Genomic DNA, 22,390 nt, shown 5'->3' with positions numbered 1-22,390 from the left:
AACACAAAGAATTATATATAAAAGTGAGTAGGGTACCTACCACCCAGTTTTAGAAATAAATAATATGGTTTCTAAACTTCTGTTTTAGATATTGGACAGGATCTTTTGGAATTGCCAATATTTAAAATTCTTCCTTATATGATACTTTACAATATTGCTTTTAAAAACCTCTAAACACCTCTTATAGTTGTTCAGTGATATATTTTTCTCATTTTTCCTTTTTAAGTTTTACTGATTTGATTCATGAGAGCAGTGGTTCTCAAATGGAAACAGCACTACCCTGTGTTTCAAAATACATGGTGGTATGTCATATGACTGGGGTAGAGGAAGGGGATGGTGAGCTCTTGGTGTTTGATGGATGGGGGTCTGGGATGTTGAGTACCTTAGCAGAACCGTCTTCTAGAAGGGACTGTCCTGCCCAAGATGCCAGCATTACCCTATTTAGAAACGCAGTTTGATTTCTTAGATTTAACTGATTGTTTTTTGAAATTCTTTCTTTTGTTGTCCTGACTTTTTTGATAATACTATTAAATTATAACTGCATCTATGTCCAGTGCTTATTTTACAATTTGTTTATGAAACTTCTGTCAGAACTTGAATCAGCTTCTACTACCTGTGATTTCAAGATTGAATCATTGCTAAGGGGCTGAAAATTAGGCTACTCTTATCACTAGAATAAAAGAAAAAGGAGAAGAGAATGGAGGACAGGTAGAATAAACATAAGACCACGTCCTGGGACCAGAGTTGGAGGTCTAAGGCAAAAAGAAAGGAGAGAGGGCAAAGGGGCAAGAAAAAGCGTCTGAGCTTTCAGCCACTAGTATATGAAATTTCCTGTTATACTAGTGATGTTACACATGGAATATGGAAGGACAAAAAGAGTAATCAGCTGAGTACCTACTATATGTATGACGATAGGAGGAGCTATGAGTAACTGACACAAGTAAAGTTCTTTGACCTCTAAGGATCCTATTCTAGTTGAGGGCGTACACAAATCATTGCAATTCATGGCATTGCACCATAAACGTCACATGACTGTTCTGGGAAGAAATAGTGACAGTTTAGAGAAAGGAGAAAATATTTTCAGCTTGGAACTCAAAATGGATGAGTGGAAGGCATTCTAGTTGGGGGAATTGCTGGAGTTAAATCTGGACACTTTACTCATCATTTCTAGAAAAGGAGTTCTGCTAACTTACTATGATATTTGAAAAGTATATATTTCATTTAATAAACTTTAAAAAAATGTCTAGGACCTGAACCCAGACCCAATCTTAGAGGAGAATCAAGGACATTTAGAGTGTTTTTGGATCCAAACCAGTATCAACAAGATATGACCAATACGATACAAAATGGAGCAGAAGATGTGTATGAAACTTTCAATATAATAATGAGGAGAAAACCGAAGGAAAATAACTTTAAGGTAATTTGGGGGCTATAAACTAAAAGTAGTATTTCATAATTTGAATAACTTTTAAGACATAAATATGTAGATCCTAGGTTTAAAAAGATTTGTTAAAATAACGATCACTGCTTTTGTTTAGATTCTAAACAAATCTTAAATTCTTAACATATAGATTAAATATAAAAACTTAAGTAAATTTATTTCTAAATCTTACTTTGTCTTTTGATGAGTTTGGAAACTTAAAATATAAATTAATCCAGGTGTTATTTTAAAAACCAGCCTCCCTTCTTGCTTTTTGTATATTAGATACTCAGTTTATGCTTCAGTCTGAGATGAAGAAAACTGCTTGTTTGTTTACTGAGACTTCTTTTTAAAATCCAATGTAGGTGTATTTTCAAATTACTTTAAGAGTACAGATGTGGAACCTCAGAGTTCTAAATTACTCTGTGATATTTTGTATTTATACTTTACTCATTAGTGGGAAAAGGGAAGTTTGGGGGCTAGAGAGTTTTACCTTTATAATAACTTTATGGAGAGAAAAGGAGTTTTAGTAAGGAAGAATTTGAAAGTATTATTTGAAATTATACTATAAAACTTAAACATTGAGCAGTTCTAGCATTTGATAACACTAGCTTTTGCACAAATGCCTTTCTTTTCTCTCCCCCAAAACAGTGCTTCTTATACATTATCACTTTATTACCATTTTTAAAAAAAGAAAATCTCATATACAAAGGAATTTATTTTCTATCTCACACTCCACATCCAATCCATCAATCAGTCTAATTACCTCACCACCTCCACTGATGCCATGTGCAAGACACCTTCATCTCTCACATGCCTGCTTCTCTTCTTGACTGCTCCTCCCCTTATATTATTCTCCACATAGTGACTGAATGTGAATTATACCTTGGTACCCCTGTTCACACTCTTTAGTGGTCTCCCATCACAGTAGAAAGTTGTTACCGTAATCCAAAAGTCCCATTATTATCTGTCCTCTGGCTGCCTCTCCAACACCATTTTCTAACACTTTTTCCGTATTCACTCCATGCCAGTCACACTGACCCTTTTGCTCCTCTTTCTGTACATGGTATTTCCGCTTACCTAGACAGTCTTCTCCCGGGTATCTACATGGTTTTTCCTTTCACTTTACATGGGCAGCTCTGTTTAAATGTCACCTCCTAAGAGAAGTCCTCTCTGACAACCTTATCTAAAGTAGCATTTCCCTTTCTCATCGTTCCTTGTCCAATTATCTTTATTTTTCCTCACAGCTTTTATTATACCTGATGATTATATATTTGTTAGTTATCTGATTTTAGAAGGACTTTATATTTGTTAATTCTCTAGCATTAGAATGCAAACTTATGCGGGCAGGGCCTCTGTTTGGTCTGTCTCTGTTTTATTGCTCAGTAATGAGTGAATTTCAGTTAGTTTACTAAAAGAAAAATAGTTTCTTTCTTATATTCATTTCTTTCACCATTTTATTTAATGTCTGTTGTGTGTCTAGTATTGTGATAAGTTATATGGAGCTAATAAAGGTGAGTAAGACACAGCTTATACCTTTAGGGAGCCTAGACTACTAATAAGAGAAGTTAGAAATATAAACGGGTAACTGTTGTGAAAGGTTAGAAGTCATAAGAAGGATGCATGGAAGTTCAAAAGAGGCATTCAGTTTCTGATTCAAGGAAGAGAGGGAATGATTAACTTGCCTATGTTGGGAAAAGGAAGAACACTCTTTTGGTATCTTTGGTGTTTCACTATATAGCTGGGCAACATCCCTCATCTATTTCCTTCTCTCTTTCAGTATCCTGTCCTAGCCTGGATACTCTACCTCTTGCCTAAGTAGTTGCATTAAATAGCCTCCTCTGTCTCTGCTCTCATTGTCCTCATAGTCAGTCACCTGTTTTACATTCACTTCTGATAATTTCACTGTTTCTCAAAACATTTCTGTGACTATCCATTAATGGTGAAATAAGCTTTTCCACAAATCTTTTGCTTGAACTAAATTGAAATGCCACTGTCCTGCTTGAAACCTTTCCTAATATCAAAAGTCTCCACTACATCCATTTCTCACTCCCTTTGAACTGTTTTCCTATTGTATTTTGTAATATTCTTTACTATTTGCCACTTTCTGCTGCTTTGTATCATTGGGAAAGACATATTTTATCTCCCTACTAGAATTGTAATTACCTTAGGGAGTAGAGCCCTCATCTGGGGGCTCCATTATGTGAACATACTCATTTATCTGTCCATCTATCCATTTACCTACCCCTGCTTTAAATTTATATTTAAGCTGTTCTAGATCCCTGCTCTCATTGGAAATTGTATTCTGATGGGGATTAGACAAATGATAAACAAGTAACCAGTTCTCTTATGAATAAGAGAATTTTAGGGAGAGGTAAGTGCAAGAAAATAAAATAAGGCAATATAAGTGTGATTAACATCACTATCCTGTTTTTTATTATCTTGTTAGATGTGTAGCATTTATGATATAAAAATGTCTGATTTGGATATTTTATTCTTTGAAATTAATAGCCTAGCCTTCTGATTTCCATATGTGGCATAGATCACTTTGTTGAAATAATTTTTGGAAAGCTTAAGAATTTGCCTTAACTTTTAGCAATTACTCTTGACAATGTATATATTAACTGCTATAATGACCTTTCATTGTAGTTCTAATTCTTTCATTCTGAAATTTTGACGTTTCATTTTTATCATTGTTCACTTTATATTTTATTTCTTTTTTCTAACAATGTTAATTTTAGTATTTCTAAACCATATGTTTCACAATCGAGGCATACATTAATGTGCCTCTGGTTGTATGTGGTCTTAGCATTGAGGAACTATGGGCTATAAAGAGGAGAAAACTCCAGTAATTTCTAAGAGGAAGTATTTTTTTAAGGGTTTGTTCTATAATGGTCTATAATTATAGACCACATCAGGTCTATAATGTGTAGACCCGATCAGATTTTCATCCTGCTCAACAGAAGTCAAGTGGTAAACTCGTCTATGACATTCTGTCTAAATGAACTACTAATGGATAAACTGTTCTTGCTGAGTTTGGTCTTTTGTTTAACTCAGTGTATGGTATCAGCTGAAAATATAGCTGTTGATTCAGTCTAGCCAAGCACCTGTCAGCAGAAAATAGCTTCTTGCCCTGAAACACTCAGGAATTCTGGTTAGTGCAGCCAGCTCGGCATTCCATTGAAGTGCAAATGTTTGAGATGTCTTCTTCACAAAATCTGTTTTTGTCCTCTTACTGACAGGCTGTGCTGGAGACTATTCGGAACCTGATGAATACTGATTGTGTGGTACCTGACTGGCTGCATGACATCATTTTAGGTTATGGGGATCCAAGTAGTGCACATTATTCCAAAATGCCCAATCAGATCGCCACCCTTGATTTCAATGATACATTTTTCTCCATTGAGCATTTAAAAACCAGCTTTCCTGGTCATAATGTTAAAGTAACTGTGGATGACCCAGCTCTACAGATACCCCCTTTCAGGTAAAGTCAAAACTGGATATACTCCTTTTAAGCTTTCTGTAGTCAGCCTGAGTTAGGCCATCAGGACTGTAGCTAAAGTAAGTTTTGAGTATCATATCTGGATTATGTTTGGGTAGTCTTTACCCTCACCATGTAATCACTGGGATAAATTTATTTCTAATTCTTTGTGTAGTAGCTATTTTAAGACCACAGTAAAAGTAGCCTCATGTCTTACAAGGGTTCAGTAAATGCTTTTTGTCTGAAGAGTACTATATAAACGTAGCTGTAGCGTTTGACTGAAGAAATATGTGCTAATTAATACACATAGCCATGTGATTTTGAACTTCCTTTTGTTTTAGGAAAAAATTCTCTTTTTTCCTTTTAACCCTGATTGCTTTTACAAATTTTAAATATTCATAATATAGTTATACTCAAAGTTAAAGGAGCTTTGGTTTAATTTGAGTAGAGAAAGAACAAAGTACCTGAAGTGCTGATTGCTTCATGAATTCCGTCATATGGATTAGTGGTGAAGCACTAAGTATACCTTGGTGGTAGCAGAGGACTTAATTACTTTCTTAGTTGCAAATTAGAATGTTTTTAATTAACTGTTATATATAAATATAATAATTCTGCATATTAAAAGCATGTATGCTTTATAACTCCCAAACCTAGTCTTCCTCTGTACTTTCCTCATCTTGTTAATGGCAAAATCATCTTGAAATCTCAGCAGTGTTTTTTTTGTTTTTTTTTTTGTTTTTGCGATACGCGGGCCTCTCACCAATGTGGCCTCTCCCGTTGCGGAGCACAGGCTCCGGACGCGCAGGCTCAGCAGCCATGGCTCACGGGCCCAGCCGCTCCGCGGCATGTGGGATCCTCCTGGACTGGGACACAAACCCGTGTCCCCTGCATCGGCAGGCGGACTCTCAACCACTGAGCCACCAGGGAAGCCCAACACTTCAGTCTTTATAATGGCAATGTCTTTGCTCCCTCTGTCTCCTTGCTTAAACCCATTACATGCCTTACTGCTAGAGTCATTCCATTGTCTAACAGTTTAATTTTAGGGTATTCATCGACTTCCTCAGGCACCTATGGGAAGTTGCCTGCTGAGGTATCCCTGACCCCAGGCTAAGAACTTCTGCCTTAAAGGCTTGATATTCCAAAGGTGTCAGAACAAGGCTCCAGCCTTTCTCTCTAGCCCTTATTTTACTCTGTTGTATCCTACACTTCAGCAGAACTGGCTACTTCTTTCTTCCTGGAATGTCTATTGAAATTCATTTTAGATGCCACCTTTCCCATAAAGCCTTTTCTGATTAAATGAAGGACAGTGTGTAAGGCACTTTACAGTGCATGTGCCGTAAGCATATAAATTTTCTTTTGTAAACATGCTAAGTGAAAGAAGCCAGACAGAAGAAAACAAATATTGTATGATTCCATTTACATGAAATGTCCAGAATAGGACAGTATAAAGACAGACTGATTGCCAGAGGCTGGGTTTAGGTTGGAATACAGAGTGACTACTTAATTGCATGGGTTTTCCTTTGGACTGATTAAAATATTCTGGCATTAGAGAGTAGTGATGACTATACAACATTGTATAAAACCCATTGAATTGAACCTTTAAAATGGTAAATTTTATATTATGTGAATATTACCCCAATTAAAAAAATAGTTAATTATTTCCCCTAAAAAAACAAAATAAATATATAAATAAACGTTTCTTCTTTGATTCTCCTTTAATCAGATGACTTTTTTCTTAATCTAAACACCCTTAACTGCATTTTAATGCTTTTAAATATACTTTTTTCAAAATTTATATGCAGATAGTAAGTTCCTTTAAACTATAAATGTTTCTTACTCATCTGATTATCCTCTATACAATGTCATGCACAAGACAGGTGCTTGGTAAATTGTTGTTAATTGTAGAAATGAACAAGGTTTTGGTCTTGTAGGATAACTTTTCCAGTAAGAAATGGAAAGGGGAAGAAAAGGAAAGATGCAGAGAAGGAAGATGAAGACACTGAAGAGGCAAAAACCTTAATTGTTGAACCTCATGTTATTCCTAATAGAGGTCCTTATCCTTACAACCAGCCCAAACGGTAATTTCACTATTTCTGCTAATTGTAATAATGAATAATAGTTTGCTATTTCAAGTGGATTAGTAATATTTAAAAATTTTTCTGATTTTAAAAATTATTTAGAAACTTTGTTTCTGGACCCTGTTTACTTCTCTTCTGTTAGTTTTGGCCATTTGTAGTAATATTTTTGGCCATTCTGTAGTAATATTTCAAAAAGAAACATTTTCAGGTACTATGAGAAATAAATATTAACAGTCTACCTTAACGGGAGCACAAGGTTCTTACTTCATGACCATGTGTTGCATTTAGCAGCTACCCTTGTGCTTGTGTGCCATGACTAATAAAGTGGCATTGTATTTGGTGTTAGATTTGGAACTAGAATTTTGACACTCTTGTTAAGATCTGGGCTGGGCTAAACATATTGGAAAATAACTGTAGTCTTTTCTTTCCACAAAATTCATTCAGTTTTAATTGGTCTGTGGAGGGGCAGAGGTAAAGAGGGTCATTCAGAAGAGATTGGGCCAGTCATGTAGGATGTAAAGTTCTTGAGATCTGCTGTGCAACATTGTGCTTATAGTTAACAACACTGTACTGTACATTTAAAATTTGTTAAGAGGGTATATCTTATTTTATGTACTTTTTACTGCACACACACCCACAGAAAGGGCTGGATTGGGAGGAGGAAGAAATTGGGAAACAAGGGGCAAATATAGAGCTGATGTTCAGACCTCTGGTCATTGTTGTCTAAATTCTTACTAACGTCATCCATCATTATTTTTAACGAACTTCTTATCAACTCTTATTTGAAGGAATACAATTCAGTTCACTCATACACAGATAGAGGCCATCCGTGCTGGAATGCAGCCTGGGCTAACTATGGTAAGATAGTCACTGTTCTACAAGTTCTTAAATGGATTCAGACTAGAACTGTCAGATTTTCAGCGTGTATTCTGTTTTAAGCCCAAAAACCCAACTGAATTAAGTGTTTATAAGTAATTGTGGCATCTTATGTGTATGGACGCTACTCATTTCAATGTTCATAAATAAAGTTTTGTTAGAACCTCGCTGTGGCCATTCATTTATGTATTGCCTATAGCCATTTTTGTGCCACCACAGCAGAGTTTAAATACTTGCAGCAGAGACTGTATGGGCCACAAAGAGTAAAATGTTTACTTGCTGGCCCTGTACAGAAAAAGTCTGTTGACAATGCTTTAGAAATGTGTTTAATTTCCAAGTATTTGAAGGTTTTTACTGATTTCTGGTCTAAGTCCATTATGGTCAGAGAACATACTTTCTATGATTTCAATTTTTTTAATTTATTAAGGTTTGTTTTATGGCCCAGGATATGATTTATTGGTGAACATTCTGTGTGCACTTGAAAAGAATGTGTGTTCTATTGTCTTGGGTGGAGTGTCCTGTTTATGTCAATGAGATCCATTTGGTTGATGCTGTTATTCAGTACTTGTCTATCCCTGCTGGTATTCCACGTACTATTGCTGTTGCTGACTGAGAGAGGAGTATTGAAGTCTCCAACTATAATTGTGAATTTGTTTCTCCTTTCAGTTCTGTCCATTTTTGCTTCGTGTATTTTAAAGCTTTATGGATATGTACATACACTGTCAGGGTTGTTGTGTCTTCTTGGTGAATTGACACTTTTGTCATGTATAATGTCTGTCTTTATCACTGGTAATTTTCTTTACTCTAAAGTTTACTTTGATATTAATATAGCCACCACAGCTTTCTTTTGATTAGTGTTTACATGATATATCTTTTCCCATCAGTTTACTTCTAACCTACCTATTATATTTGAAGTGAGTTCCTTGTAGACAGCATATAGTTGGTGTGTGGTTTTTTTTCTCCATTCTGACAAGTCTCTGCTTTTAATTGGTGTGTTCAGTCCATTTACATTTAATGTACTTATTAATGTGTTTGGGTTTAGGCCTACCATTTCATTATTTGTTTTATGTTTGTTCCCTTTTTTGTGTGTTCCTGTTTCCCTTTTCCTGCCTTCTTCTGAGTTATTTGGATAGTTTTTAGTGTTTCATATATATTTATCTATTTTGTTCTTTTATTATATCTCTTGTATAGGTTTTTCTTAATGGCTGCTCTAGAGAATTACAATATACATACTTACTCTTTCACAGCCTACTTAGAATCAGTATTCTGTCTCTTAAATTGATTGGAGGATCCTTGCTTCTGTACAGGTCCCTTTACCTTCCCCTTTTATGTTGTAGTTGTCATATGTTTTACCTGTAAACACACTGAAAATACCATCAGGCAATATTAGAACTTTTTCTTGCAGACATCAAACATATTTTAAAGAACTCCAGAGGAGAAGAATAGTCTGTTATATTTACCATTTATCCTTTATTCCTGATATCTCAAGTATCCTCTGGTATCATTTCCTTTGTCTGAGGATTTCTTTTACCAGTTTTCTTTTTGTTGGGTTTTTTTTGGGGGGGGGATAGGCGGGCCTCTCACTGTTGTGGCTTCTCCCGTTGCGGAGCACGGGACGCGCAGGCTCCGGACGCGCAGGCTCAGCAGCCATGGCTTATGGGCCCAGCCGCTCCATGGCATGTGGGATCCTCTCAGACTGGGGCACGAACCCGTGTCTCCTGCATCGGCAGGCGGACTCTCAACCACTGCACCACCAGCAAAGCCCCCTGTTACCAGTTTTAAGAGCAGATCAGCTAGCAATGAATTACCTTTATTTTCCTTCATATGAGAATGTCTCTAATTCATCTTCATTCTTTAAAGATATTTTCACTGGACAAAGAATATTGCATTGATAGTTTTCTCCTTTCAGCACTTTAAAAATGTTATTCCACTTCCTTTTGGCTTCCATGTTCTGATGAGAAGTCCACAGTCATTTGAAACATCTTTTTGCTATATGTAATATATCATTTTTCTCTGGTTGCTATTAAGATTTTTTTCTCTGTCTTTAGATCCAACCATTTAATTATTATGTGTCTGGCCTTAGATTTCTTTGGGATTATTCTGTTTATGGTTAAATGAGCTTCTTGAATCTGCGATTTATGTCTTTTGCCAGATTTGGGAAATTTGCAGCCATTATTTCTTTAAATACTTTTTCTACACTGCATGCTTTTCCCCTTCTTTCTAGGATTAGAAAGATATGTTATACCTTTTAATATTGCCTCATAGATTCACAAGGCTGTGTGTATTATTTTTTTAATCTTTTTTTTTTCTGCTTGTTGTTCAGGTTGGGTGATTTCTATTGATTTGTCTTCAAGTTCACTAACTCTGTCTTGTCCATTCTGCATTGAACTTACCCAGTGAATTTTTAAATTTATTTTATCTTTCAGTTTTAAAATCTCCATTTTCTAACTATGCGATAACTTAGTAGTTTGCTATGTGTTCATCTGCTTTTTAGGTTGTGGGCCCACCAGGTACAGGAAAAACAGATGTGGCAGTCCAAATCATATCCAACATCTACCACAATTTCCCAGAGCAGAGGACTCTGATTGTTACTCATTCCAATCAGGTAAAAGAGAGAGTGTGTATGTGCGTGTGCATGCGTGCTCTCCATACATGCATGTATGAAGTGGACATGCATGTATGGAGTGGGAGATGCATGAAAGCACAGTGGAGATTTCTGCTTATATGATAACCTGATTATGGGCTCACAGAGTACCAGGAAAGGCTGATGAGCATAGTGTTTGTTATTGAGTTAATCTTGGATTATCTCTGGTCATGACCAGACCATATTGAGAAAAATATAAAAACAATCTTTTATTTCGAATAGAGGCAGTCCAAATGTGGAAAAGCTGAGAAGAATATTTGGATATGTGGTAATTGCCTTTTTCTCCTATCATCCATGCTAAGCTAGACCTTTTACTTTGAGATCAAAAGCATTACCCCTTACTAGTAGTATTTTTCTACTAGTAGAATGGATATTCCTAAAAGACTAAATCCAGATCATATTAATACTAGATTAAATTTTAAATCCTTATAAAATATGCATATGAATATGTATATTACATGGAAGGACAATTTTAGGTTGCAGGTCCAATACATAAGGCATTTATAAATAGCTAAAACAAGGAAAACAAACTCCTTTCTTGTAAATAATGGATGAAAAATGGTCTTTACATCTGTATGTGTGCTGAGGTAATTATTGTGAAGCTGTCACTACCATAGAAATGAAAAAGAACAAGTGATATTAACTCTAATGTAAAATGTGACAGGCAGCTAGCTCTCAGAACATTCTGAAACATGTTATGAAACTCACATGGTAGTCTAAATCTCCAAAGGTACTTGTTTTCTCTGAATACGTATTAACAATAGTGATTTCAGTTGACCAATTCTTTAAAAAAGTTGGTCTACAGAGAAACACTGAGTTTTTAGAATGCTAAATGTTATTTACGGTTATTCATCAACTTAATCTCAGGATTTTAAAATTAATACTATCCAATTCATTCATTTATGTTTTTATTTCTTTAAAGTTTATAAGTAACTGGCCTGGTGTACTAAAATTGTGCACAAGAGAGGGTTAAGACTTTATCTTGATAAAAGAAACAAACTGTGTAAAGACTTTTTTCTTCTATTTAATAAAATTCAGTCTATAATAATGTTACCTATTTGCAGATACTTAGAATGAATAAGGAATTATTCAGTGTTGTTTTAACATAATATTTTTTAGTAAATTTTGTCATAACTTGATAATGACTTTCTATAGTATCCTCTACTTATGACTGTCTTGTGTAGCACAATTATAGAGAAGGTTATTTTGCAAAAATAGCCAAAGATTTCTTTGCTCCTTTGATAAAATCAGACCATCTTCTTAAACGCAAGTTGTTGATATTTCACAACTGTTTTGTTTACCAGATCTTGGTTCCCATCTATAATTCTAGCAGTTCTCCAACATCACTTTAATTCACGATGAAATCTTGCAGTTTTTTCTGAGATTGCAATGTGCTAGTATTTTTTGTCCCCTAAATCTATGTGGTTCGTGAGTTTGGATAGGAAAGGTTTGGACAGTGAGTAATGCCATGTGGTCTGATCTATTGCATCTCAAGTTTTAGATGGAAAATACCAAGAGTTTAGATAGCGTGAATTTTTTTCCTGAAGATTTATGTTTATCTCATCAGTTTCTGAGCTCTAATTGCTAGAATTTTGATAGCAAAGGATATCTGTATACCTTACGTAGCCTGGATGTTTACAAGACTGGATGCTGACCTCATGGGCGGGGTTAAACTAGTGGTAAATAGGGAGAAATATTTGAGTGGGGGCTAATTTTTAAATGTCATTTTATTAGCATATCTTTCCATGCAATGAAACTTTTGCCTTTCTGCAAAACCTTATAACTGCAGATGTTCAGATAGTAAATACTAGGATTTCAGGGAGCCCCAAATACAAACATTTCATAGGTAAATGGCTTTCATCAGAACAGTTTGCAATGAGTGCTCTGCTTCTTAGTGTATAGAGAGCTAATTTAGACTTTCAGTCTAAGGTTTGAATGTTGCACTTTACCTTTCCTCTCTGTGATCCTTTTGAAGTATTCTACCCACACATCTCCTAAGAGGACTTCTCCAACCACAAAAACTTTTCAGTTTTCTGCAACTCATGGAAATTCTGTTAAATAAAATGAAACTTAATGTGATTGTTAATTATTTTACTAATTTTTACTACTTGAGAGAAATATATACTGAGCCAAAGCCTTCTCTTTTCATAAATTATCAGAGATGTAATGGATAGATGGTTTTTATGATTTCCAGTTACTAATTTGACCAAGTATATGTATGTAGCAATATCAGAAATCAATAAAAATACTGTTTTGTTTAAATTATAAATGGCCTTAATATAAGATGTTTCCTTCTGTGTTTTTACTTTGATTCTTATCTGACTGGGCAATGCTCATTCGTTTCTATCCTTCTGATTGTTAGTTTTTGTTACTTTTAAAGGAGCCTACCGATTCTATAAAATTCTCCATCATTCTTTTTTTTTTTTATTCTCCAGGCCCTGAACCAGTTGTTTGAGAAAATTATGGCTTTAGACATTGACGAGCGTCACCTCCTGCGTCTTGGTCATGGAGAAGAAGAGCTGGAGACGGAGAAAGATTTCAGCAGGTGAGCAACTGGGGATAAGTTTTGAAACGGTATATAAAGAATTTTTAACCTTCTCCTCTTTTTCTTTAATAAAGAACAGGAAAAGAGAGCAGTGAATACTCCAACTGAATTCTGAAGGGTTCTAGTGTAACCTACTTAGGCTATCCTAATTGAACCTAAAGTCTGTTCAGGATTTCCCTCTGCTCCAGTTCTGCATGTTTATGCCATTTTTTTCCTCATACAGTTATTTCAGTGAAGAGAGTTATCTTTTCATCTTGTTTAAGTTGCTTATATCCATTTGCTTTCTATTTATTGAAGTAATTTTTAATGTTGCCAAGCCCAAACTGTACAATGTTACGCAATTCCTGTTCACATTTCATCTGCACATTTAATTTGCATATATTTTAGGCACCAATTAACTGGATTCATTTAATGAAATGCAGTTGGAGATTAATGATAGTATAAGCTTTGGGGTTGTAAATATTAATGCAGGAACTTATTGCCAGTTTAGCTGGATTTTATGCTTAATATTACATATTGTAAGGTGACTAAAACTTTAGAAGTCAAATTTCTTCTGCTGTTAGTATTTTGGGTTTTTCCTTTAAAGTTGCTTTATGATAGCTCGTTTCATTTATATTTAAATTCATTTTTAAAGCATAGTTTCAGTCAATAGGCATAATTAACAGCTGTACATAATAAATACAGCCTTTGACTATTGAACATTACTTTTGACTAAATCGATTATAGACATCAAAAGAGCTAAAAGCGTGTTAACTTATTATGTTGCATTCATTTTGAGTTCTTGTATTAAAGAGATCACGCAACAGTTTTTCTTTTTAACCTCTTTATAGGAGTATAATTGCTTTACAGTGTTGTGTTAGTTTCTGCTGTATAACAAAGTGAATCAGCTAAATGTATACATATATCCCCATATGCCCTCCCTCTTGCGTCTTCCTCCCACCCTCCCTATCTCACCCCTCTAGGTGGTCACAAAGCACCGAGCTGATCTCCCTGTGCTATGCAGCTGCTTCCCAATAGCTATCTGTTTTACATTTGGTAGTGTATATATGTCAATGCTACTCTTTCACTTCATCCCAGCTTACCCTTACCCCTCCCTGTGTCCTCAAGTCCATTCTCTACATCTGCATCTTTATTCCTGTCCTGCGCCTAGGTTCATTAGAACCATTTTTCTTATTTTTTTAGATTGCATATATATGTGTGTTACCATATCGTATTTGTTTTTCTCTTTCTGACTTCACTCTGTATGACAGACTCGGTCCATCCCCCTCACTACAAGTAACTCAATTTCGTTTCCTTTTATGGCGGAGTAATATTCCATTATATATATCTGGCACATCTTCTTTATCCATTCATCTGTTGATGGACACTTAGGTTGCTTCCATGTCCTGGCTATTGTAAATAATGCTGCAGTGAACATTGTGGTACTTGTCTCTTTTTGAATTATGGTTTTCTCAGGGTATATGCCCAGTAGTGAGATTGCTAGGTCATATGCCAGTCCTATTTTTAGTTTTTTAGGAAACCTCCATACTGTTCTCCCTAGTGGCTGTATCAATTTACATTCCCACCAACAGTGCAAGAGGGTTCCCTTTTCTCCACACCCTCTCCAGCATTTACTATTTCTAGATTTTTTGATGATGGCCATTCTGACCGGTGTGAGATGATACCTCATTGTGGTTTTGATTTGCATTTCTCTAATGATTAGTGATGTTGAGCATCCTTTCATGTGTTTGTTGGCAATCTGTGTATCTTCTTGGGAGAAATGTCTATTTAGATCTTCTGCCTATTTTTGCATTGGGTTGTTTGTTTTCTTGATATTGAGCTGCATGAGCTGTTTGTAAAGTTTGGAGATTAATCCTTTGTCAGTTGCTTCATTTGCAAATATTTTCACCTATTCTGAGGGTTGTCTTTTCGTCTTGCTTATGGTTTCCTTTGCTGTGCAAAAGCTTTGAAGTTTCATTAGGTCCCATTTGTTTATATTTGTTTTTATTTCCATTTCTCTAGGAGGTGGGTCAAAAAGGGTCTTGCTATGATTTATGTCATAGAGTTTTCTGCCTATGTTTTCCTCTAAGAGTTTTATAGTGTCTGGCCTTACATTTAGGTCTTTAATTCATTTTGAGTTTATTTTTGTGTATGGTGTTAGGAATTGTTCTAATTTCATGCTTTCACACGTAGCTGTCCAGTTTTCCCACCACCGCTATTGAAGAGGTTGTCTTTTCTCCATTGTATATTCTTGCCTCCTTTATCAAAGATAAGGGGACCATATGTATGTGAGTTTATCTCTGGGCTTTCTATCCTGTTCCATTGATCTATATTTCTGTTTTTGTGCCAGTACCATACTGTCTTGATTACTGTAGCTTTGTAGTATAGTCTGAAGTCAGGAAACCTGATTCCTCCAGCTCCATTTTTCTTTCTCAAGATTGCTTTGGCTATTCGGGGTCTTTTGTGTTTCCATACAAATTGTGAAATTTTTTGTTCTAGTTCTGTGAAAAATGCCATTGGTAGTTTGCTAGTGATTGCATTGAATCTGTAGATTGCTTTGAGTAGTATAGTCATTTGCACAGTGTTGATTCTTCCAACCCAAGAACATGGTATATCTCTCCATCTGTTTTTATCATCTTTAATTTCTCTCATCAGTGTCTTATAGTTTTCTGCATGCAGGTCTTTTGTCTCCTTAGGTTGGTTTATTCCTAGGGATTTTATTCTTTTTGTTGCAATGGTAAATGGAATTGTTTCCTTAATTTCTCTTTCAGATTATTCATCTTTAGTGTGTAAGAAGCAAGAGATCTCTGCATTAATTTTGTATCCTGCTACTGTACCAAATTCATTGATTAGCTCTAGTAGTTTTCTGGTAGCATCTTTACGATTCTCTACGTATAGTATCATGTCACCTGCAAACAGTGACAGTTTTACTTCTTCTTTTCCAATTTGGATTCCTTTTATTTCTTTTCTTCTCTGATTTCTATGGCTAAAACTTCCAAAACTATGTTAAATAATAGTGGTGAGAGTGGGCAACCTTGTCTTGGTCCTGATCTTAGTGGAAATGGTTTCAGTTTTTCACCATTGAGAATGATGTTGGCTGTGGGTTTGTCATATATGGACTTTATTATGTTAAGGTAGGTTCCCTCTCTGCCTCCTTTCTGGAGAGTTTTTATCATAAATGGGTGTTGAATTTTGTCAAAAGCCTTTTCTGCATCTACTGAGATTATCATATGGTTTTTATCCTTCAATTTGTTAATATGGTGTATCACATTGATTGATTTGTGTATATTGAAGAATCCTTGCATTCCTGGGGTAAACCCCACTTGATCATGCTGTATGATCCTTTTACTGTGCTTTTGGATTCTGTTTGCTAGTATTTTGTTGAGGACTTTTGCATCTATGTTCATCAATGATACTGGCCTGTAGTTTTCTTTTTTTGTGAAATCTTTGTCTGGATTTGGTATCAGAGTGATGGTGGCCTCATAGAATGACATTTGGAGTGTTCCTCCCTCTGGTATATTTTGGAAGATTTTGAGAAGGATAGTTGTTAGCTCTTCTCTAAATGTTTGATAGAATTCGCCTGTGAAACCATCTGGTCCTGGGCTTTTGTTTGTTGGAAGATTTTTAATCAGAGTTTCAATTTCAGTGCTGGTGATTGGTCTGTTTATATTTTCTATTTCTTCCTGATTCAGTCTCGGAAGGTTGTGCTTTTCTAAGAATTTGTCCATTTCTTCCAGGTTGTCCATTTTACTGGCATATAGTGGCTTGTAGTAATCTCTCATGATCCTTTATATTTCTGCAGTATCACTTGTTGCTTCTCCTTTTTCATTTCTAATTCTATTGATCTGAGTCTTCTCCCTTTTTTTCTTGATGAGTCTGGCTAATGGTTTATTAATTTTTTTTAATCTTCCCAAAGAACTAGCTTTTAGTTTTATTGATCTTTGCTATTATTTCCTTCATTTCTCTTTCATTTACTTCTGATCTGATCTTTATGATTTCTTTCATTCTGCTAACTTTGGGGGTTTTTTGTTCTTTCTCTAATTGCTTTAGGTGTAAGTTTAGGTTGTTTATTTGAGATGTTTCTTGTTTCTTGAGGTAGGATTGTATTGCTATAAACTTCCCTCTTAGAACTGCTTTTGCTGCATCCCATAGGCTTTGGGTCGTCATGTTTTCATTGTCATTTGTTTCTAGTTATTTTTTGGTTTCCACTTCGTTTTCTTCAGTGATCTCCTGGTTATTTAGTAGTGTATTGTTTAGCCTCTATGTGTTTGTAGTTTTTACAGTTTTTTTCCTGTAATTGATATCTGGTCTCATAGCATTGTGGTCGGAAAAGGTACTTGATACGATCTCAGTTTTCTTAAATTTACCAAGGCTTGATTTGTGACACAAGATATGGTCTATCCTGGAGAATGTTCCATAAACATTTGAGAAGAAAGTGTATTCTGTTGTTTTTGGATGGAATGTCCTATGAATATCAATTAAGTCCATCTTTTTTAATATGTCCTTTAAACCTTGTGTTTCCTTATTTATTTTCATTTTGGATCATCTGTGCACTGGTGAAAGTGGGGTGTTAAAGTCCTCTACTTTTATTGTGTTAGTGTCAATTTCCCCTTTAATGGCTGTAAGCATTTGCCTTATGTATTGAGGAGCTCCTATGTTGGGCGCATAAATATTTACAATTGTTATCTTCTTGGATTGATCCCTTGATCATTATGTCATGTCCTTCTTTGTCTCTTGCAATAGTCTTTAAAGTCTATATTTTCTGATACAAGAATTGCTACTCCAGCTTTCTTTTGATTTCCATTTGCATGGAATATCTTTTTCCATCCCCTCACTTTCAGTCTGTTTGTGTCCCTATGTCTGAAGTGAGTCTCTTGTAGACAGCATATATACGGGTCTTGTTTTTGTATCCATTCAGCCAGTCTGTGTCTTTTGGTTGGAGCATTTAATCCATTTACATTTAAGGTAATTATTGATATGTATGTTCCTATTACCATTTTCTTAATTGTTTTGGGTTTGTTTTTGTAGGTCTTTTCCTTCTCTTGTGTTTCCTGCCTAGAGAAGTGCCTTTAGTGTTTGTTGTAAGTCTAGTTTGGCAGTGCTGAATTCTCTTGGCTTTTGCTTGTCTGTAAAAGTTTTAATTTCTCCATTGAATCTGAATGAGATCCTTGCTGGGTAGAGTAATCTTGGTTGTAGGTTTTCCCTTTCATCACTTTGAACATGTCCTGCCAGTCCCTTCTGGCTTGCAGAGTTTCTGCTGAAAGATCAGCTGTTAACCTTTATGGGGATTCCCTTGTATGTTATTTGTTGCTTTTCCCTTGCTGCTTTTAATATTTTCTTCTTTGTATTTATTTTTTGATAGTTTGATTAATATGTGTCTTGGCATGTTTCCCCTGGGATTTATCCTGTATGGGACTCTCTATGCTTCCTGGACTTGATTGACTCTTTCCTTTCCCATGTTAGGGAAATTTTCAACTATAATCTCTTCAAATATTTTCTCAGGCCCTTTCTTTTCGTCTTCTTCTTCTGGGACGCATATAATTCTAATGTTGTTGCTTTTAATGTTGTCCCAGCGGTCTCTGAGACTGTCCTCAATTCTTTTCATTCTTTCTTCTTTATTCTGGTCTATGGTAGTTTTTTCCATTATTTTATCTTCCAGGTCACTTATCCCTTCTTCTGCCTGTTATTCTGCTATGGAGTCCTTCTAGAGAATTTTAAATTTTATTTATTGTGCTGTTCATTATTGTTTGTTTGCTCTTTAGTTTTTCTAGGTGCTTGTTAAACATTTCTTGTATTTTCTCCATTCTGTACCAAGATTTGGGATCATCTTTACTGTCATTACTCTGAATTCTTTTTCAGGTAGACTGCCTATTACCACTTCATTTATTTGGTCTGATGGGTTTTTACCTTGCTCCTGCATCTGCTGCATATTTCTCTGTCTTCTCATTCTGTTTATCTTACTGCGTTTGGGGTCTCCTTTTCGCAGGCTGCAGGTTCATAGTTCTTGTTGTTCTGGTGTCTGCCCCTAGTGGCTGAGGTTGGTTCAGTGGCTTGTGGAGGGGTCTGGTGCCTATGGTCTGGTGGGTGGCGCTGGATTTTGTCTTTCTGGAGGGCAGGGCCGTGTCCATTTGTTGTGTTTTGGGGTCTCTGTGAACTTAGTATGATTTTAGGCAGCCTTTCTGCTAATGGGTGGGGTTGTGTTCCTGTCTTGCTAGTTGTTTGGTATGGGGCATCCAGCACTGGAGTTAGCTGGCTGTTGGGTGGAGCTCGGTCTTAGCATTGAGATGGAGATCTGTGGGAGAACTCTTGCCGATTGATATCACTGGGAGGCCTCTGGTGGTCCAATGTCCTGATCTCAGCTCTCCCACCTCAGAGGCTCAGGCCTGACACCAGGCTGGAGCACCAAGACCCTGTCAGCCACATGGCTCAGAATAAAAGGGAGAAAAAAAGAAAGAAAGAAGGAAAGAAAAAAATATATATACATGTATATTTTTTTAAGTTATTAAAATAAAGAAAATAATAAAAATAAAAAAGAGAGCAACCAAACCAGGAAACAAATCCACTAATGATAACAAGCACTAAACACTAAACTAAGATAAACATAAAAATCAGAAACAAATCAGTCGCAGACAGCAAACCCCAAGTCTACAGTTGCTCCCAAAGTCCACCGCCACAATTTTGGGATGATTCGTTGTCTATTCAGGTATTCCGGAGAGGCAGGGTACATCAAGTTGATTGTGGGGATTTAATCTGCTGCTCCTGAGGCTTCACGGAGAAGTTTCCCTTTCTCTTTGTTTGCACAGCTCTTGGGGTTCAGCTTTAATTTTGGCCCACCTCAGCATGTAGGTTGCCCTCTGGCATCTGTTCACCACCCAGACAGGAGGGGGTTAAAGCAGTGGCTGATTAGGGGGCTCTTGCTTATTCAGGCCAGGGGGAGGGAGAGGTGTGCTAGTTACAATTGGAATGTGGGGTGAGCCTGAGGTGGCAGAGGCTGGCGTGATGTTGCAACAGCCTGGGTGCGCCATGTGGTCTCCCAGGGAAGTTGTCCCTGGATCACGGGACCCTGGCAGTGGTGGGCTGCACAGGCTCCCAGGGGTTGGGAAGGGGAGGCGGGTGTGGACAGTGACCTGTGTTTGCACACAGGCTTCTTGGTGGCTGCAGGAGCAGCCTTAGCGTCTCATGCCCATCTCTGGGGTCCGCGCTGTTAGCCGTGGATCGTGCCCGTTTCTGGAGCTCGTTTAGGTGGTGCTCTGAATTCCCTCTTCTCTCGCACCCTTGCCTTTTTTTTTTTTTTTTTTTTTTTTGCTGTACGCGGGCCTCTCACTGTTGCGGCCCCTTCCGTTGCAGAGCACAGGCTCAGCACACACAGGCGCAGTGGCCATGGCTCACGGGCCCAGCCGCTCTGCAGCATGTGGGGTCCTCCCGGACTGGGGCACGAACCCACATCCCCTGCATCAGCAGACGGACTACCTCTTGCCATTTAGGCAGCTCCAGACTTTTTCCCGGACTCCCTCCCGGATGTGGTGCACTAGCCCCCTTCAGGCTATGTTCACGCAGCCAACCCCAGTCGTCTCCCTGGGATCCGACTGAAGCCCGAGCCTCAGCTCCCAGCCCCCACCTGCCTCGGTGGGTGAGCAGACAAGCCTCTCGGGCTGGTGAGTGCCGGTCGGCACCAATCCTCTGTGTGGGAATCTCTCCGCTTTGCCCTCCGCACCCCTGTTGCTGCGCTCTCCTCCGCAGCTCCGAAGCTTCCCCCCTCCGCCACCCGCAGTCTCCGCCCGCGAAGGGGCTTCCTAGTGTGTGGAAACTTTTCCTCCTCCACAGCTCCCTCCCACTGGTGCAGGTCCCGTCCGTATTCTTTTGTCTCTGTTTTTCCTTTTTTCTTTTGGCCTACCCAGGTATGTGGGGAGTTTATTGCCTTTTGGGAGGTCTGAGGTCTGCCAGCGTTCACCAGTTCTGTAGGAGTTGTTCCACCTGTAGATGTATTTTTGAAGTATTTGTGGGGAGGAAGGTGATGTCCACGTCTTACTCCTCTGCCATCTTGAAAGTCCCCCTCCCAAAATATTTTAGCTTCTGAAAAGTCAGAGGGCAAGATCAACACACATTAATTTATTTAGGGCTGTAGATTCTTAATTTTGGATCAGCTTGTAATGCTTCCCTGAGTTCTTCCCATGGGTGTTTCTTATTATTAAACCTAACTTACACAAGTGGGCTCAACTCTAAAATCTACCAATCCATAATTCATCGAATGTACGGGTGCTCATGGTATGCTAAATAGTGTAATTATAAGTGTGGTACAGTTCAGTTCCTGGTGTTTAAAGATATTATAATAGAAAAGCAGCAGAATTTTAAAAATGATTTCAGGTGCTACCATGTTTCTCAGGAAAAACGTACTTTTTGCTTTCTGATGGGAAAGTCAAGCTCCAGATCTTGTTAATAATGTGTGTGCTTGTTTGTTCATTTATTTCATATTTCTCTCTTTGTCATAATTAAAAAGAAAAATAGTGACTATTGTTTCACAATAAAATTAATATCACTTTCCCTAAACAAAAATTTTCGTATCTAGTAAGATAGCGGAGAGGGAGTGATCACTCATAATGCTACTTCTCCCAAACAAGTTTTTATTAGTCTCTTTTTCAGTAATCATCTGTAACTATGCTATTGTTTATAATTGTGTACAGGCATACCGCAGAGACTTTGCAGATTCAGTTCCAGACCATCGTAATCAAGTGCATATCACAATAAAGCGAGTCACGTGGATTTTTTGGCTTCCCAGGGCATATAAAAGTATTGTTTACACTATACTATAGTCTACTAAGCATGCAATAGCATTATGTCTAGAAAAACCATGTACATGCCTTAGTTAAAAAATACTTTACTACTAAAAAATGCTAGGCATCATCTGAGCCTTCAACAGGCTGTAATCTTTGCTGGTGAGGGTCTTACCTCAACGTTGATAGCTGCTGACTGATCAGGGTGGTGGTTGCTGAAGGTAGGCGGGGGGGGGGGGGGGCGCTATGGCAGCTTACTAAAATGAGACAGCAATGAAGTTTGCCATGTGGATTGAATCTTGATTTCTCTGTAGTAGGCAATGCTGCTTGGTAGTATTTTACCCATGATAGAATGTCTTTCAAAATTAGAGTCAGTCCTACCAAACTCTGCTGCTACTTTGTCAACTAAATTTATGTAATATTCTAAATCCTTTGTGGTTATTTCAACAGTCTTCATGTCACCTTCACCAGGAATAGATTCCATCTCAAGAAACTTCTTTCTTTGCTCTCCCATAAGAGGCAACTCCTCATCTGTTAAAGTGTTATCTTGAGATTGAGGCAATTCAGTCCGATCTTCAGGTTCTACTTTTGATTCT

General features: G+C 37.2%; 1 protein-coding gene across 1 annotated transcript in view; it reads left to right on the top strand.

The window, feature by feature from the left end:
- The window catches only part of AQR (aquarius intron-binding spliceosomal factor), a 114,680-nt gene that overhangs the window by 50,796 nt on the left and 41,494 nt on the right, over positions 1-22,390 (top strand). Inside the window, exons 19-24 of the mRNA XM_079914292.1 lie at positions 1,248-1,417; positions 4,663-4,904; positions 6,833-6,979; positions 7,768-7,837; positions 10,350-10,460; positions 12,935-13,044. Coding sequence (XP_079770418.1) covers positions 1,248-1,417; positions 4,663-4,904; positions 6,833-6,979; positions 7,768-7,837; positions 10,350-10,460; positions 12,935-13,044 — 850 coding nt within the window. The remainder of the gene's footprint in view (positions 1-1,247; positions 1,418-4,662; positions 4,905-6,832; positions 6,980-7,767; positions 7,838-10,349; positions 10,461-12,934; positions 13,045-22,390) is intronic.

The sequence above is a fragment of the Stenella coeruleoalba genome (assembly GCF_951394435.1).
Source record: "Stenella coeruleoalba genome assembly, chromosome: 2".
NCBI classification, from domain to species: Eukaryota; Metazoa; Chordata; class Mammalia; order Artiodactyla; family Delphinidae; genus Stenella; species Stenella coeruleoalba.
This window is presented reverse-complemented; position numbering and strand designations above follow the sequence as displayed.